Source organism: Myotis myotis, unplaced genomic scaffold (genome assembly GCF_014108235.1).
Source record: "Myotis myotis isolate mMyoMyo1 unplaced genomic scaffold, mMyoMyo1.p scaffold_m19_p_12, whole genome shotgun sequence".
Lineage (NCBI taxonomy): Eukaryota > Metazoa > Chordata > Mammalia > Chiroptera > Vespertilionidae > Myotis > Myotis myotis.
This window is the reverse complement of record NW_023416316.1, coordinates 8,572,753-8,591,323: the sequence shown is the minus strand read 5'-3', so window position 1 is coordinate 8,591,323 and position 18,571 is coordinate 8,572,753. Positions and strand designations below refer to the sequence as shown.

The 18,571-nt window shown below is 55.9% G+C and overlaps 1 protein-coding gene across 1 annotated transcript in view; it reads right to left on the bottom strand.

Moving 5' to 3' along the window:
• Positions 1-18,571, bottom strand: part of COL27A1 (collagen type XXVII alpha 1 chain) — a 127,685-nt gene that overhangs the window by 61,187 nt on the left and 47,927 nt on the right. Inside the window, exons 13-17 of the mRNA XM_036329781.1 lie at positions 14,502-14,555; positions 12,237-12,281; positions 4,378-4,431; positions 3,753-3,797; positions 491-544 (exon numbers count right to left, since the gene is read on the bottom strand). Coding sequence (XP_036185674.1) covers positions 491-544; positions 3,753-3,797; positions 4,378-4,431; positions 12,237-12,281; positions 14,502-14,555 — 252 coding nt within the window. The remainder of the gene's footprint in view (positions 1-490; positions 545-3,752; positions 3,798-4,377; positions 4,432-12,236; positions 12,282-14,501; positions 14,556-18,571) is intronic.

Genomic DNA, 18,571 nt, shown 5'->3' with positions numbered 1-18,571 from the left:
CAGTGAGGCAGACAGGGAGGGGAGAGGCAGGGGCGGGAATAATTCAGGAGGCCCATAAAGTCCAGGGAAGAGATGCTGAGGATGGACGAGGACGGAACACAGGGCTGTTTGGAAGGAAATGATCTTGAGGTAAGCCCTAGGCCAGTGATGGCAAACCTATGACACACGTCAGAGGTGACATGCGAACTCATTTTTTTTGGTTGAGTTTTCTTTGTTAAATGGCATTTAAATATATAAAATAAATATCAAAACTGTAAGTCTTTGTTTTACTATGGTTGCAAATATCAAAAAATTTCTATATGTGACACGGCACCAGAGTTAAGTTAGGGTTTTTCAAAATGCTGACACGCCGAGCTCAAAAGGTTCGCCGTCACTGTGACCTAGGCTGTGATGGGCCCTGGGACAGGAAGCAGGAAGAGAGGAGCAGGATGGGGGGCGGGGGGGCGGCGCGTGGAGAGGGGGTGAGGCGCAGAGAATCTGCTGCAATTACCTTGTCTCCTTGGAATCCGGCATCTCCTGACACACCTGGAACCCCTTGTTCGCCCTAAATACACACCAGCAAAGAAGGTTACGATGGAGACCACAGTGGGCTCTGGAAGCCTCCCCCACCTGCAGCCCCTGGCAAGGGTACAGCTTCGCCGAGACTGTTCCCAAAGTCCATCTGACCAGCAGCAGCCTTGTTAGAGGAGAAGGCAGGCCCCCGGGCGGGGAAGGCAGGCCCTGGGGGACCCAACCGGCCTATTTGCAGGCCTGCCTGGGGTTGCTCGGATGGCCGAAAACTCTATCAACGGAAGCTAAACTGCCCGATGCCACCTGGCCTTCCCCGCAGAACTGACACCTGCAGGTGCAAGGAACTATTTCTTGACCCTTGAGCGTCTTCATCAACCGACGTCGCACGGCAGCGAGCGCAGCTGGTACAATGGTGCCCACTCCGTGGTTGAGTGCTGGCATCTGTTGCTCCAGCTTCCCCACCGCCAGGCTGGGAGCTGTCACTTCTTCCTTCTGTGGAAGTCTCGATGCCAGGAACCAGCTTCCGTCTACTTCTCATTAGCTGCTTCAAACCAGCCCACCAGGCTGAGAAACCAGAGCGCCCGCTGGTGAAGACCATTGTAAACAGAGAGTCGGCTGGTCTCGAGTGAGGCCTGTGTTTCTTTTCTAAGACAGCCCGTGGCATGGGCGAGGTGGCACCGGTTCTGGCTGTGGGCATCCCTTCTGCGCACTCCCCGTGTTCAGCCACGTCCTGGGCAACGAGCTACCCAGGAACCCAGCCAGGAGATGCCTCCTTAGAGCCGGCACCACCTCGCACGGGCCTCGCCCTTTCCAGCTCTCCGTGGAGGTGGGCATCCCCAACGGTGCGCTGGCCCAGGCTCAGAAAACATGCCCAGCCTGGAAGCAGCTGGGAGAATGGAGCGTCTCAGAGACCCATGCCATGCAGCTAGGGCTGTGACCTCCAGCAGAGCTTCCTTGGTAGAACAAAAGCCAGAATTTAAAACAAAAAAATTTTTTTTTTTTGGAAACTTAGCTTTAGTTTTTCCAACTTGGAAAACCTCGTACAGCCTCCTAGAGTTGCAGGAACCAAGGAACCATTTTTTTTCTTTAATGTCCGAAGGAGGAGCGAGGGAGTCACTACATATTTTCAAAGGCACCTAAGAAATCAGGGCGATGGATGTGGAGAAAGCTGGACCTGGAGCGGGAGTCTTGGATCCAGAAAGAGCCTCCACGCAGGCGGACGGAGCCAAGTGGTTGTAAGTGGGACGGAGGCCAGGCTGGGTCATGGAAAATCTAATATTCCAGGCAAGACGGCCACGGAACATGAGGTGATGGCTCCACCACCCCCGGGAAGGGCCAGGGTGGCGGGGGGGGGGGGGGGTGGGGGGGGGGGGGGGAGAGGGGCTGATCATCACCCGCTTCTCCCAGCATTAAAGCCCCTCCCCAGCCAAGGGGGCAGAAAAGAGACTTCTTTGTCTTTTCTTCTTCTCCATCTTTTTTTTAACCCTAAAGATTTATTTAATTGTCCTGAACACGATAGGCAGAAAAATAATTTCTTCCTCCTCTTCTTCCCCCCAGAGCGTCACATCTCCAAATGTCTCGGGCACCAGCAGTCCGCAGGCCAGCCGAGTTGTATGTAACACATTTATTTCCATGTTCCTGAAGAAACAGTGAGCGGAGGCCAGCGCTGCCTGTAAAAAGCTGACTGCCCACATTCCCATTTCCCCCAGGCGGCTGATGTCTCCAACCTCAGGGTAAATAGGTAGCTGTGGGAGGCCCCCGCCTCCAACAGAAAGCTCCCCCATCTCGAGGGGGAGGGCCGTGGGGGCGGGGTAGGGGGGAGGTCAGCAGGCAGCAGGGCAGTGTCAGAGGGTGGAGCTGGGGGGTGCAGCTGGAGGCTTGGGTTTGACAGTGGGGGACAGAGGAGGAGGAAAGAGATGGAGAAAGGACTGGGGTTAGCATCACACGCCTGGTGACCTGTAAGTGGGGGCTGGGAGGGACGCTGCTAAGACAATCTGGGGATGCCCATTACAGCTCGGCAGTTCCAATTTCCTACGCATCCAGGGGCCCAACAGACCACCGAGTGCCCTTGACAAATCTCTTCTCTTTGGCTCTGCTCGCCCTGCTGTGAAATGCAGGCGCAGGAGGAGGTAGCCTCTGAGGACCGCGTCCGCTGTGCCCTTCTGACCTGTTGTGCTCCTGGTTCAGGTGCCTGGGTTTGAATCCTGACACTACCTACCAGCTGCGTGGCCTCAGGCAAGCTTCCTATCTCATGGGGTGGGTGGGTTTGGAGGATGGATGGGTTAATGCCCACAGAGCGCCCAGATGGGGCCCAGCACTGGTCCCTGCTCCTGTTTCCCAGATGTAGGAGGAGCAGCCATCTGCAGACAGGTACAGAAGGAGCCTGGCCTCTCTCCGCCATTCGGGCTCCTGGGACCACGTATACTGCCGAAAGCCCTCCCGCACTCCCTTTGGAGTGCCTGGTTCGTCAAGGGACTGCTAGGGGGAGGAGGGAGGCAGATGGCCAGGGGCAGAGCAGAACAGCCCCCAGGTCCTTGTCACTCAGGTCCTGCAGGACCCAGGCTAGGTACTGTCCTCCTGGGCCCTGGGGACCCATCCACCCACTTCCAGCTCTGCTCGGACACAGGGGAGACGGTGAGAGCTCGGCAGCAGGGCTGTGCAAAGGACAAGTGGCAAGGGTGGCGGCCCTGTGGTAACTGGGGAAGAGCGTACAGGGGCTCAGGGGCCCATCCTGGCTTCTCTGTTGTGTTTTCAGACCATGTGGTCTCTGGGATGGGTTCCCAGTTCCAATCGGACAGTTTATGTCAATTTGTTTCTTCCTGTGCCTGGAGAGGTCTGGACCCCACGTCATACCTGCGCTGGGCCCCATCATCTCAGCATCACTCCTCCTCTCTATCCCCCACCCCCACCCTCACCCCCACCCTCTTCGTTCCATGGCTTTGGCCTCGAAGCCGGACCCTGGCCTCAGCTTTGCACTCTGAATTCAGACACCTGCCTTGCTTTACTCCCTGCCTCAGCAGTCCTCCATGCTCTATCTGCCAAGGTCTGCATGGCCCCAGAACCACCTGTCTGAGCCCCACGCAGAGTGACAAGGGAGAAGCTGGGAGCACAGATTGGGGGGGGGGGGTGGCGAGGGGAGGCAGGAGTGCAAGGGAGTGGACCTGGCGAGGTCAGCAGCAGCCGAGGCGGAGGGGGGTCGCATGCAGATAAAACACAGTGCAATAAGGGAGTATTCAGATCACCTTATCACCTTTCAGTCCGGGCTCCCCCACATTTCCCATCAGCCCCTGCAAGACAAAGGCGGGGGTCGGGCTTGAGGGCGGCTCAAAGCCGCTGGCGTCAGGAGCCCTGGCTTAGACGAGACACCTGCTGTAACCGCTTGCTCGGTTTTCTCATCTGTAAAAGGGGCGATGGCCCCAGCTCCTACGGCAACGGTGCGGACTGAGGGAGCATGCGAAGGGGCGGAGGACTCAGGAACCACCGCACCGGCAACCGGGTCGCCCCTAACATGTCCCACCAGTGTCGGCCCCTCTTCCTCCTGGACGCTCGCCGCCCTCAGGATGTATGAAGCTCAGTGGTTTGCCATTAAGCTCCTGTGTCCCCAGTGATGTCCCCACTGGACTTTCAGTGTCCTGAGGTCTGGAACCAGATCAGACGCATGCTCAGCTCCAGGACTGCTGTCCAATAAAGACGCCTGGCATTAAGGGCCTACAGATAACCGGCTCTCTGCTCACTCCCCCCCCCCAGCACCCATGGCCTCCCCCGTCCCCTCCAGCTTCATGTCAGGGCACCCTTCCTTTCAGGCTGAAATGGGTCAGGGGGTGCCTGGATGGGACGAGGCCTGGGATAGGGAATGGCCCTGTTTACCTTCATGCCTTTAGGTCCTGGGTAGCCAATTGGACCCAACGTTCCCACGTCACCCTGGGAAGAGAAAGAGAAGAGGACGCTGTGAGAGATGGCCCGCAGGAGGCTGGCCTGGGTGCCCAAGGTCCCGGGGCCGGGTTTCCGAGCTCAGAGCGAAGAACGCTCTTCGGTCTGTTTGCGGCGCTGAAGTCATTGCTGGGATACATTTTACACAGGCCCTTTCCCAACTCATTTCTTGATTGCTGCCCCTCCCCCCCCACTTCTTTCCATTTCGCTTTAGATATCAGACCGTTCTCTCCTGTATGAGATTCTTCGCATCCCTTACTAGCTAAGGGACTCTGGGCATTTCATCTGATTTCTTTGGACCTCCATCTACATAAATATTTGTGAAATAGGGACAGGGATCCTTCTCCTTGAGCCAGCTGCCGGAAGGGTCAAGTAAGCAAATGGGGGCTTTGGTTCCTCTCGCGTAGCGAGGGGGAGGCATGTCCTGTTTCCCAGAATCTCGCTGGGCCTCTCCTTGGGAGGGCAGCCAGGAACGAGTGGGGCTGTCGATCTCAGGCACCCCAGAGTTGAAGACAAGACCCAGGAGAACCCGAAGATCCTGGGCCCCAGGCTGGAGACCCCGCTTCAGATCGGATGAGACTGTCCCCAGTGGGAACAGCCAAGTCCCTAGACCCTGGAGAGCTGGGAGGCAGCGCCTCCGTATAAGCGGGAGACCACCTGGTCTCATCTCTCCTCTGCTGCCACACACTGATTTGGGGGTGGGGCAGGGGAAGAGGCTAACCATTCTGTGCCTCCATTTCCTCCTGCAACAAATGGGGATATGTACCTCCAGGCGTTGTTTTGAAGAGTTATGGACTTACATGTGCTGGCATTTTTGGTTGTCACAACCAAAGGGGTGCTACTGGCATCCAGTGGGTAGAGGCGGGGTGTGTGTGTGTGTGTGTGTGTGTGTGTGTTAAATATTCTACACTGTACAGGCCAGCCCCACAAGAATTGTCTGGCAAGAAACCATGGTTCATGGAGTGACTGTATTTTCTCTAAACAGGCCCATCTTTCTCTCAAATCTCCTCTCTTCCCACCCACCCTTGTCACTACTGTCAACCAACCATAGCCATAATATTAACCCTACCAGGCCTGAGGCCCTGAACCTAACTGTCCCCTATACCTGGGCTCCTGAGCATTAAAGAGAAAAAACCAACATGATATAGAAAAATGTTAGTTACATGCAAACAAGTGGTTAGAATAAGATGGAACTTGTTAAGCCCACGCCAGAGAAAGGGAGCCCCCAGAAGTACCCTCTTCTCCCCTTTTCTATCGCCTGTGACAGATCTAAATGTCTGGCTGCTGCGTGAGCCCATCAATGTGCCTGACCTCTCTGGGCCTCAGTGTCCCACATCCCCGGGGCAGGCTCCATGGAGGCCCCTGGGAGCACTGGAGGAACAAAGGCTGCCCCAGGTAGCCAGGCTGCCAAGAGCTTCCTGTCCGAGCTGCCTGGAGACGTCTCGGAGGGAGGCCGGGCAGAGAATGAAAAATCACATTTCTGCCTGGCTCCTGCAGCGGGGCTCAGGGGCGTGCGGTGGAGCACCCCCAAGGGGAGAGGGAGGAGGTGCAGAGCCACAGCCTGGGCACGGCCTGGCTGAGGTCATGCTGATTCTCACTCGCCACCCCAAACCCCTCCCCTGAATGACTTAGATTAGCAGAGGCAGATGCTGGAGTCTGGCTGTGGTCCTGCTGTGTGATCTTGGGCAAAACACCTTCCCTCTCTGGACCTCAAGATCCTCACCTGATTGGGTCAAACCAGACCTTCCAGTGGAGCCTTTGTGAAGAAAACCTGCTTTCAGTTCCCATCTAGAAATCTTGTCGTTGAGGGAGCGAGGTGTCATGTCACAGGTGCAATAGAAACACAAGCGGCCCTGGTGGCTAGGCCCTGTGCTAAACACCTTACCTGTCTCAACTCAATTATTCCTCACTCCGGCCCTTAAAGATCCCTTCTGCTACAGTCCCCACTACACAGAGGAGGAAACTGAGGCCCTGAGAGGTTAGGGCTTGAGCAAACCAGAGCGGGCGGAGCCGGGATTTATACCGGGCAGTCCGTCTCCACGGCCGCTAGGCAATTCTGAAGTACCCTTTGGGGAAGGGGGAGTGAAGCCCGGAGCCCTGGCCACAGGCACCGGGGCAGGCCAGCCTGGCTTCCCTCGCTCTCTTTTCCTGGATGAAGGGAGAGCGGGGTGGCCCGCCCCACGCTCCCCGTGCTGCACAAATAAACAGCGGGCTCTGCTGGCACGCTGGCTCTGGCGCGGCCCCGGGCGGGCACGGGACCAACGGCAGCTCCGGGAACACAGGCTCCTTCTTCCCCGCTCCAGGCTCAACGTGGCCTGTTGTGAGGGGACCGGGTTCAACACAGGCCTGAGTGACGCCCCTGTGGGCCCACGGGAGCCACCGCGGCACCGCACTCACCGCCCGCAGGCCTCGCCAAGGGGGTCTGTGTGTGGTGGGGCGGGGCCCAGCGTGGGCAGCCACCCCGGGGGCCAGGCATCACGGGAACGGGACTCGGGCTGCAGGGGACGTGGGGAGCAGGTGGTGCTCGCTGAGGGCAGGTCTTCCTTCTGTCGACGGGACCCCCATGCTGGGATATCAACACATTTGGGGGAGGAACAGAGAAGACTCCAGGCCACTTCCCCTCCAGTACAGCCCGAAGAACACCCGTCTGCTGTGCGCTAGACACCCTCACGGGCAGCCTGGCCGAGCAACACACAATGTCATGTCCCCACAGGAAAGAACAATGAGTAATGCCCTTAATTTGGATCCTGTTTCCACTTTGCCTAAGCTCCCAGACATGGCTTTACACACTTTGCCCTCATCTCGCTGGCTCCCACCAAAAGCACAGCCAACCACATCTGCAACCACTTACAGAGCTCCTACTGTGTGCCAGACTCCACGCTCGACACTTCCAGTCTCATCAGATCCTCATTAGCAAGCGCGTACGCTGCGCCAGGAACCCCAGTGAGGGCACCTCACAGTCACCCCAGGAGGTCAGCACCCCTCTCAGGTCCATTCCTCTTCACAGAGGAAAAAACTGAGGCTCCGAGGGCGGTGAAGCAACGTGCACAAGACGAAGCCAGGAGTAGGGGGCAGAGGCAGGACCAGAACCCAGGCCTGTCTGTCTGCCCCACGGGTCATGCTCACTAGCCCTCGATTGACTGTTCACTCCATGCAGGACCAAGGATGCTTTTCTCATCGCCATCACCCGCAAGTGACAGGGTCTGGGAACAGGCTTCAGATGCAGAAACAGGCACGAGTTCTGCTCCCCCCAAGTGCGCCATGGGGTTTGCCAGGGACCCCTGAAGACACAACCCAGGGTGCTCCCAATGCCCGCCCTTCATGGTGAGGTGCTGGCCGGGCCTCCCTCCCTCACACGCCTCACCTTTCTGCCCTGCTCTCTCTCTAGCTGTGACACCCTCGGCCACTGTTTCCTATACCGTGTGCTCACACTGTTAACACCCACTTGTCCTTCTGGGTGACCAGACTCCATAGGCAGGTCAGGCCCCTGCTGTCCGGTCTCAGAACCTGACACGGCTTTCACTCCAAGCCAATTCCATGCTGATGGCCATCGATGTGTGTGCCTCTGTGGCCACCACTTCTCCCCAGCCCCCAGCCCCAAAGGAGCCACTAAAAGCAGCCTAGTGAATGGATGAAAAAACAAACAAAACAAAAACAAAGTCCTTCCAACTCTTATTTACAAAACCCCTAGGGAAAAAAAGTCCCTGGAACTGCCTTACAGGCGACAAGGCCTCTTTCCTGATCGCTGATCGAGGGCCCTCAGCTTGGGGACAGGGACCTGGGGCTGTGGCCAGTCTTGGTTCCTGGGTGATCTTAATAAGCACCATCTCTCACCCAGAAGAGCCCCGGGCACTCCCAGTGCGTGCTCTCACACCTCGGCTGTCCCCATTCAGCACAGAAGTCTTGCGGAGCCGCTGTGGGGTGTCACGTGAAGAGCATGAGCTGTGCACCCAGGCCCAGGTCCCACCTCTCAGCTGTGTGACCTTGGGCAGGGGCTCCAGCCTCTCTGAGCCTCGGTTTCCTTACCTGTACAATGGTAACCCCACTCCCTACCCTCAGAGACTTGCTGTGATAATTAAGTACTTGGCCCAGGGTTTGGAAAATATCAGTTATTGGGGTTCCTGGCCTCACTTTATAGACAAGGAAACAAACCCCGATGATGGGTTAGTGACAGCATATGGCGGACTTGTCTACTCACCCCCACATTCTGGGTTTGGGCCAGATCACATATTCTTTGGGTCTCATTAAATGGAGGAGCCAAAATCCCTCTGTGTCACTCCGAATGCAAAAGACAGAAATCTTCTTTGTTGGGCAGATTCTGGAACCAGGCACACTTTTCTTGAGTTCCAGCCAAAGGGTTTCAATTACTCAAAGGAGGCTGTTTTGAGGCAGTCTCACCTCAGAGGCCGCAGGGGGCCACCCGGACCTGGGCTGCAAGTCCCTAGTGGTGACCCCGGGCCTCAGCCTCCCCATCCGGGGGACCAGGCTGTGCAGCACCTCAAGTAGCTCAAGGCTCCTGCAGCTCAAGGTATATCCAGCACACACAGCTGACAGGCGTCCCGTGAATGTTTGTTCTCTCCTGCCCTTCCTCCCGGCTGCAAAGACCCGGGGGACAGGGCAAGTTTAGGCTTCAGTCTGCATGCAAATAGCTTCAGCTGACTAGACAGAAGGCCTTGAATAAATCTGAATCTCTGCTGAAATGATATCAGTATGTGGAATTCCCATGTGCTCAGCTAAAAACCCACATCCTCTAGGAAACCGAAGGTGACTCACAGTCCACCTCCCCTTCTAACTCCTGCTTAGAAAATTCCTTTGTTTCCCACTCTTTGGGAAAGACAACTATTCCTCCAGGGACAGAAGAGAGTGTTCCCCAAAATCCAGGGTGGGAGTGGGTACCTTGGGTGGCAGGGGGCTCTGCCTGGGGGTGGGGGTTGAGGGGGGCAGGGGCAGCAGTGACTTAGTGGTCTCGGATCCAGCCCTGTGATCCACAAGGAGAAAGGGACCGTTACCTCGGCAGAAAGGGCTTTTTTTTAAAAAAATATATTTTATTGATTTTTCACAGAGAGGAAGGGAGAGGGATAGAGAGTTAGAAACATCGATGAGAGAGAAACATCGATCAGCTGCCTCCCGCACACTCCCCACTGGGGATGTGCCTGCAACCAAGGCACATGCCCCTGACCAGAATCGAACCCGGGACCTTTGAGTCCGCAGGCCAACGCTCCATCCACTGAGCCAAACCGGTCAGGGCCAGAAAGGGCATTTAAAAACAGCAGAGGTGCCCTGGCTGGTTTGGCTCAGTGGATAGAGCATTGGCCTGGGGACGGAAGGGTCCCAGGTTCGATTCCAGTCAGGGGCACATGCCTGGGTTGCAGGCTCAATCCCAATTAGGGGGCATACAGGAGGCAGCCAATCAATGATTCTCTATCATCGTTGATCTCCCCCCCCCCCTTCATCTCTGAAATCAATAAAAATATATTTAAAAAAAATAAAACAAAACAGCAGAGGCACAAGGAAAAACTCATCAGCCCTTTGAAAAGGGACATCATGAGAAATGCTGGGATGCCCAGGGCTCACCCCCAACTAAGACCCCTCAGAAGGGAGCAGGGAGACGAGTGCCCTGAATTAGGAGTTGGGAGACATGGCCTCCGATTATGCCTCCATCCTCTCCTGCCTTGTATGTGACCTTGACCAAGGGTCTCAGTTTCCCCATCTGTCAAATGGGATTCACCTAAGAAACCATGCAAATAGGGTTGCCAGACTGAACAAATAAAAACATAGACTGCCCCATTACATTGGAATGTCAGGTAAACAGTGAATGATATTTTAGCCTAAACGTGTTCTACATATTGCAGCTGACATTCGGATTTCACTGGGCGTCTTGTATTTAATCTGGCAACACTAACTGGGGAGAGAAAGGGGAGCACAGGTGGGCACGAGCTCTGTAAAGAGCCGGGAGAGCCCCGGGCTGTGGTGGCAGCGTCTCCATCTCCAGATTCTGTGGATATTCGGCCAAGCACTCTTCTTGCCCCTCTGAGGAGTCCATCTAGTGGACGCCAGGACAAGGACAAATAGGAATCTGTGCCAAGGATGACAGCCAGGGTACATAAACATCCCCTCAGGAAAGCTTTAGGGGCTGGATCATATAGCCTGAGGAAGGAGCCTGGGGAAGAACAGACAATGACCGCCTTTACATCCCCAGCAGCCTCTCCCGGGGCAGGGCCAGGCCTTGGCTCAGCACACAGGAACATCTGTACAATGAGAGCTCTGTGGAAATGGTGGGGCTCCCACAGGAGGGCGCGTCTAACACCAGGGTGTTCACCTTGGAGTTTAACGACCGTATGACCAAGATGCTCCAGAGACCTCTGCCTTGCGTAGAGGTTGGACTCGGACCCTCGGAAAGTCCCCATGAATCAGGTTCTCTAACGCTTGGTGCACAGATTTATTTTTCCAACGCATCTAGGTCAGTGCCTCGTGCCAAACAAGGTGCCCGGCAAAGGACAGCGCGGGTGACAAATGTATGACTCAAGTGTCGACACGGCCTCATCCCAGGCCAGGCAGGCATCACCAGTCAATCTCAGCATCCTCTCTCACTAAGTTCCAACGTGACTTTGAAATCTTTCTCAATGCAGCAGCCTAGACAGCTGCTACCAGGGACAAAATACCTACGTATGGGTGTACAATCATCATCACCATCACCAACTATTATAACGATATTCTAGGCATTTTATATGTACTAGTTTCTTTAAACAGTCCTCCAAGTTAGGTACTAATATCATCCCTGTTTTACAGATGAAGACATTAAGACTCAAGGAGGTGAAAAAATATACTCAGAACTGCCATTAAATGAAAGGCAGAGCTAGGATTTGAACCTAAGCGATCTGGTTCCTTCTTAGCCACGGGACTAGACTGGATGTGTGTATCTGTGGTCCTCACAAGAGTGGATACAATGATCCCATCTTACAGACGGGGTCCCTGGGGTTCAAGGAAGCAAAGACATAACAGAAGACCACAGAGCGAGGGGAGGCCAGGATTTGGACACAGGTGGATCTGAGCCTCCACCCCCACCCCCACCCACCTGAGCAGGCGCACAGGCCTGGGCCCTCTTCACAGGCCCGGCCTCCCCCAGAACAATAAGGCTCCACAGCCCCCCTTCCTTCCCCTCCTCTCCCCTCCCCAGGGCCTTCTCCAGGTTCCCTCTGCTAATCCTCACCGAGGACACTTTTTCCCTTGTTTTTTAGAGAGAATGGAAGGAAGGAGGAGAGACAGAAACATCAATAGAAACACATCTATTGGTTGCCTCCTGCACATCCCCTGAACAGGGACAGGGACCAAACCTGCAACCGAGATATGTGCCCTTGACCAAAATCAAACCCTTCAGTCTGCAGGTTGTCGCTCTAACCACTGAGAAAAACTGGCTAGGGCTCTAGCCTCGCTCTGAGCAGAATTTCTCAGCAAAATTGCTGGAGTAGCCGAAGCACTAAGGAACAGCTCCTCTGCCAGTCACTTCCTTCTCTGGACCTGAAGCACCTTGTCTGTCAAATGGCCATGCTATCACCTGTCTACACCACCTTCCAGAGCGACGGGCAGGCAGCAAGTAAGGGGCTCAGAGAAGGCAGGTAATGCACCTGAGGCCACACAGTAGGACTGTCCTCCCTCAGGCCTCCGCCCAGGCTGGTCTGTCCTGCTATAGCAGCTCCTCCTGGGTTTGATAAGAGGGGCCTTTTCAGCAGGTCTTATCGCTTGTTCCCCACACCCTGCTTCCTGCCTCTCCCCTTCCCAGGCATCGGTGTACTTACAATGAGGCCGGGGACTCCCGGGGGCCCTGGCAGGCCCAGCTCTCCCTGCAAATGGAGACAGACCAAGGTGGTTAGTTGCCCTTCTCCCTCCTGGGCCACCCCCTCCACACTGTTCTGCACGTGGGTGCCTAGGGGAGTCCTCTGAGCTGACCATTCATCGTCCCTGACTGCTGATTCTCCAGAGCCTGGTCTAAGGTTTGGACAAGACCCTTGGCCCCCTCTGGCATCAGCTTTCTGCATCGGTAAAATGGGGAGGTTGGATTTCCAAGTCTGGCAGCTTCAGATTGTTAAGTGTGAAGGACTGCGCCATCCTGATCATGGTAATAGGATGTGCAGGGTGTTCGACCCAGGTCTCATTTCACCCTCACCCTATAGATGGCAAAACTGAGGCTTGAGAGTTAAGTGATTTACTCAAGGTCAAGTGCAAGAAAGTAACAGTGGTGAGGGCTGCCAGCAGAGAGCCACCAGGCTAGCTCCCCGCTCTCTCAGCCAGGAGGCGCCGGGGCCCTGGACCCCCACAGGCTCACAGGTTTCTGCCTCCCAAGGCCTCCGAGATGCTGGGAGAGTTCTCGCCCAGGAGACAGGTGTGTCTGGGTGCGGCAGTGGGGAAGTTTCTCCTTCCTCTTCTCTATAAATGGACCTTCAATGGTTTGCCCCAGAGAAGACGGTAGAGGGATTTGGATCAAGTTCAAAATGCACAGATGCGAATAAAAATAGGGGGCTTCAGGAATGGTGATTGTCTGTGAGAATTGCCCACAGCATCCGGGGTTTGCCTGGGATCATCTGTGCAACCCAGGGCTGCTCAGATGGAGGTCATGACTCCAGCCACCACGGAGAAGAGGAGGCGGCGAGAAACAGACTTGGCTTTCAAATGAGGGAACCGAGGCTCAGGGGAGGGATGTGACTTGTCCAAGGCCACGCAACAACTGCGTGGCAGAGCTGGGACCACACATCCGGTCCTCTTCCTGCTCCTTGGGGCCGTGAGTATGAAGACATCCCCGCCCCTCCCCAGGGGGCCTGGGAGGAGACCACACATTATAACCAATAGTCCGAGGGCAGATCCACTGAAGGACAGGCCCTGGCTCCTCACCTCTGTGCCTTTGCTGGTATTCCTTCCTCCACCTGGAATGTCTCCTCACCTCTTTCTTCAACCCAGTTCTAATGTCACCTTTCCCAAGAGTCTTCCCTCCGCCTCCCCCTCCTCCACAGCACCTGGGACCTCCTGATCCCACCAATCTACTCTCCGCCTCCTGCAGTAACTGGGGAGACAGCCACGAGCTCCTCGAGGGCAGGAACTGTGCCCTTCCATTACACCCCAGACTAGGAACACTGGTGAGCACTGGTCATGGGCCGAACTGTTCCCTTACCCTCTCATTTCATTCTCACAGCAGCCCTCTGAGGCCGGCATTTTGACACCCTCCCCCCTATCCCACCCCCTGTTTTACAGACAAGGAAACAGAGCCAGAGAGGGGAACGGGTTTGTCCAAGTGCCGGGCTGGCGAGTGGTGTGGCAGGATTCAAACCCAGGTCCACTTGGCTCCGAGGCCAGGGCTTCAGCTCCCAAGGGAGCCCAAGGGTCGGCCCCAGGGAGCATTTGTGGAACAGAAATGAGAACAGAATCAGGTGTTGAGGACGGATCCAGCAGCCACCTCTGCAGAAAGCACAGCGGGCACAGCTGCTCCGGAGGGAAGCCCCATGGAGAGGTGGGGGGCAGGGCAGGTGCTCCAAAGAGCTCTGAACATGGCCTGCACCCCCAGGCCTCCTCTCCTGCCGAGCCTGAGGCTGGGACAGGACGGGGAAGGCAGGGCTCAGCTCCGCAGGGCAAGCTGACCTGGCTTCTCTGACTATTTACAAACCCTATAAACATGCCTGTGCTGGCGATTCCCTTCGAACTCGCTCTCCTCTCACACGGGGCCTGCAAACTATCTGCTCCCGGGCTGCTGCCGTCCCATAAGCATTTCCGGTGCTTTGTAAGGTGGCATAGGCCTGGCTTCCCCCGTGGGGAGTGACTCTCGAGCCTTCCTAAGTCCTTGAGGATGGAACACAGGCCGGGGCTTTGGGACCAGAGGCTCAGGGCTGGGGACGCTCTCGGGGGTGGGGTCACAGGGCATCCACAGTACAGGAGCCTGGGGTTCAGAAGAGGCACCAGCTAGTAGGTAGCAGGGCTAGGGTTTGACAGTCATTCAACCCCAAAGTTGGGTTCCTAAAACCTGTGTGAGTTCCCGCCAAATCTCTCTCCTGGTCCCAAAGACTTGAGATACTTACGGGGTTTCCATCCAGTCCGGGTGGGCCTCTTTCCCCAAAGTCTCCAGGAAACCCCTGAGGGCACAAGAGAAAACAAACAACTATAAATTAGTGTTTATACTTCCGAGTGGCTGCGATCCAGACCCCCGGGGGCGGGGGAGTGGGGTGAGGAGGGGGGGAGAGACACAGGACATGTCCATGCAGTCTCACTCCTTGGTTCTGGGATCTGGGCAACCAGTGGGGTCCCGGATCACCCCATGCCCTCAACAAACACTCCACCTGGAGAATTTCTCAGGTGGGGCTCAGGGACATTGAGCCTCTTCTTATGTCCCCAGAGTCTCTGAAAAGAAACTGGTGACTGGCTCCCCAGAGTGGAAATGCCACCCCCAATCTGAGACCTGGTCCCGATGGAGTGGGGGGTCAGGAATCTGGGTCTAGGCCTGGAGACCGGCTGCTGACCTGTTGAGTTATAAAAGCATCCCTTTTCCCCCGTAGGCCTCAGTTTCCCCACTGGTCAAAGGGGAGGCCTGTGGGGCATTTTCCAGCTCAGACACCTAGTATGATGGTGACATGCTCTTCAAAAGCCACCCTGTGGAATCATGATCCCTATTTTACAGATAGAGACTCTGAACAGGTAAGTGTCAAGGTTATACGGCGGTGAAGAGCCGCACCATTGTCACAGGAGAGTTTCGGCAGCTGAGAGAGAGGTCATTTTGCCCGCCCCAGGCAGGCCTGGCCTCTCGCCCCCTCCCTGACCCTACCCCACGCTCTCTGGGGAGACTGGCAGCTGGGAAAACATCAGCTATGGGGATGTTCCTGGCGTGGCAGGGGGTAACTCCATTCTACTTCAAAAGGAAAAGAAAGCCCTCAAGCTTGGAACTTAGAGAAACCTGTTCTCCCCTCTCCTTGAATTCAAATCTTAGCTTTTTCAGGGAAATGTCATGTTTTTCTGACTGTGCTCAGGCTGGAGTGTGTGATCGCTAAGAACCCTTCCGCTTGGCCTAATTCGTGGACGAAGCCTCGAGGAAGGAGCTTGGAGCCGGATGGAGAGCGTGACGGCATTTCCCAGGCACTGATCCTGCCTGCCATGTCCAATATATTTGCAGCCAGCAGGCCCCAGGAAGGTCTCAAACCCATGCGTCTGCACCCAGAGGCCACTCCAGGTTGGTTCAAGGACTCCTCTCAGCCCCTCCGCCAGGCCGGCTGACCTGGTGAGGCTTTGCAGCCAGAGCAGCCCGATGCCAGTCCTGGCTCCACCGCCCACAGGCCTCCTGAGCCGCAGCGCTCTCTGCTGTGAAATGAGGAGTCCCGAGGGATGAGCTGAGATGTCACACCGAGGGCGAGCCCTTGCTGCCACACAGAGGCAGCGGCCATGTGAGGGCACGTCTCTGAGGCATGAGCAAGGCAGAGACCATCAGAATGGTTGCATCCCAAAGGGAGGCAGACGAAATGCAGCCGGAGTACAGCCAGTGGGAGGTGACAGTGAGATGACCACAATGACAGGAAGAGCAAACTCCAACAGCCCAATGAGATAGGTCCTATTACTGGCCCATTTCAGAGAGGTTAGAGCACTTGTTCAAAGTGACACAGCTATGGAATAGCAGGGCTGGGATCTGAATCCAGGCAGCCTGACTCCAGTGCCCATTCTCTTGGCTATGACTGGACACTGAATACAGAGACAGGACTACAAGCCTGGGTCTCTCCAAGTGCTCAGGAGAACCCTGGCTGACGCACACGTGGGAGTGGCATGACTGATGCCCAGGACTGGTTCTGCTGGTACATGCTTGGTGGCTGCAATACCCAGCCCTGTCTCCATCTTCAGTCTCCCTCCCTTTAGAGGAGTCCAGCAGATGACCTTTAGGAACGTAGGGTTTGTAATTAAGAGCACAATGGTTGAGAGGGGGAAAGATTGGAGCAACCTTTAAAAGTGCTGGAATATCCCTGGACATTAGAGCATCCACCCTCACACCGAAGAGTCATGGGATCAATTCCCAGTCAAGGGCACATACGTTGCAGGTTCGATCCCCGGCCGAGGTTGGGACGCATGCAGGAGGCAACCGATTGATGTGTCTCTCTCACATCAACATTTCTCTCTCTCTTTCCCTCCTCTCCTCCCTTCCACTCTCTAAAAAAGTCAAAACAGGAAAAAATATCCCCAGGAGAGGATTAACAACAAAAAAGAAAAGTGCTGGAACAAATCTTTGATTGGAACAATCACGGATGGCCTGAGACAAAAAGACCCTGACTCCTGACATTCGGCATTTCATTTCTGCAGTGGGGAGACTGAGGCCCAGCACACGCCCAAGGCCCCAGCACCCCGCTAACTTGCCTCATTTCTGACACTCGCCCTACGGCCCCTGAGGCCTGCTGCCCTGTCTGGCTGCATCCGCTCGTGCATGGCGTGCACTCCCAGCCTGGCCAGCAGCGGGACCTTCCTCCGCAGGCTGGAGCTCCTGGCTGCAGCAGGCTGGCCCGAGGCCCAGGCAATGAGCTTGGCACCCTGCCGGGGCCTTAGCCACGTGGTTTCTCCACTTCCCCAGGTCAGGCCTCCCTGGGGAACTGAACACCTCGTACTTTGAGCAGAACAAGGCCCAGGAGAAGACAGAAGCTGGCTCTGGGACGAGATGATAGACGTGAAAACAGGAACAGTCCTCGTGGCCACATGCACGGCAAGATGTTGAGGGCTGAGGAGGCCCTACTTCCCCACAGTGTCCACCCAAATGGTCTGTTCCAGAAGGTGGGCTGTAAGGGCAGAAGGAGCGTGCAGCTTGAAGATCTGCAGTCCTGCCAAGGTCTCGAAGGCTCAGCTCCCTGGCCTGAAAAATGGTCAGTCCTGCCCAACTCACCTGGCAGAGCTGGGCTGAAGAAGAGGCCAGATGTTTGTAATCCAGCCCCTGGCAAACTCTCATGTGCCATCACCACATGCTGGTTAGGGTTTGCGTCAATGGTGGGAATACGTAATGGTCTCTAGGAAGAGCCTGCAGAAGGATCTTGGAGACCTCTTTACAATGCTGCGATTCTCCGAAGTCGCGAAGTTCCCGCGTAAGTCTAACCTGCATCTCAAAGCACCCCGATCTTCCAGATGTGCGCCCACATGGAGACCAGAGGTCCCCAGCTCTCTTTCTCATGATGCTGAGCATGCTTTCACCCAGCCCTTCTGAAGTCCACTAGGGAAGCCCCCCAAAAGTGACCCCAGGGAATAAGGAGGAGGTGGGCAGATAGGGTTCCCAGGATTCCAGAGCCACCGGTAGCTCTGGGACAGCTCTAGGTCATGTTGGGGACACTGGGGACCACATCCCCAGCCCACACCGTGACCACAGCTAAAAACTCTCATCTGCTTTGGCCTCAGTTTCCCCACGTGGAAACACGAGATCCCTCTCGCTTTGCTCCCTTCTCCCTACAGACGGAGAACTGGAAAGAGCCCTGAGCTTGAAACCAAAATGCGCCGTGTGAGAGCCCTGCTCGCCCGAATGGCGCGTGGCCTTGGGCAAATCCCACTGGTCCCCGAGCCACACACACCAAGGGAGTGGAAGCCAGGGCTGGGCCTTTCCAGCTCTCAGTTCTAGGGTCTGCCTGCCTGACTCACTACACAAGACCCGCCTGGGCAGGCCTGGCCAGAGACCAGAGGAGCTGTGAGTGGCGGCTGGCCGGGTCAGGCATTCCAGCCGCTGATGGTGAATTCACAGTGTCCGACTAGAGGATTCACTGTAGCATCTTCCCAGCCCCGGGGAGAGACCTGTGGCTGAGAGGCATGGCTCGGACCCCAGCCATGAGTGTCCCTGTGCCGGGCCCCCAACAAGCCAGGACAGTCCAGAAGAAAGCCCCTAGAGCTCATAGTTCCAGCCAAGTTTGTAACATCTTATATCTGGACTCCTCAGGAAACCATAAGGCATTTCTCTTTCTAACAGGTGGCGTGAGGAGGAGAGGAGAGCTATAGACTAAGTCCTGCTTTGGAGGTTGAAGATGTGAGCACAGAGAGAAGTGATTCTTACTAGCAAGCAAGAGTCCTGGGTTCGAGTCTTGATTCTGTCACCACCTTATTGTATGACCTTGGGAAGTTCCTGGCCTCTCTAAACTATGCTTATCTGTCT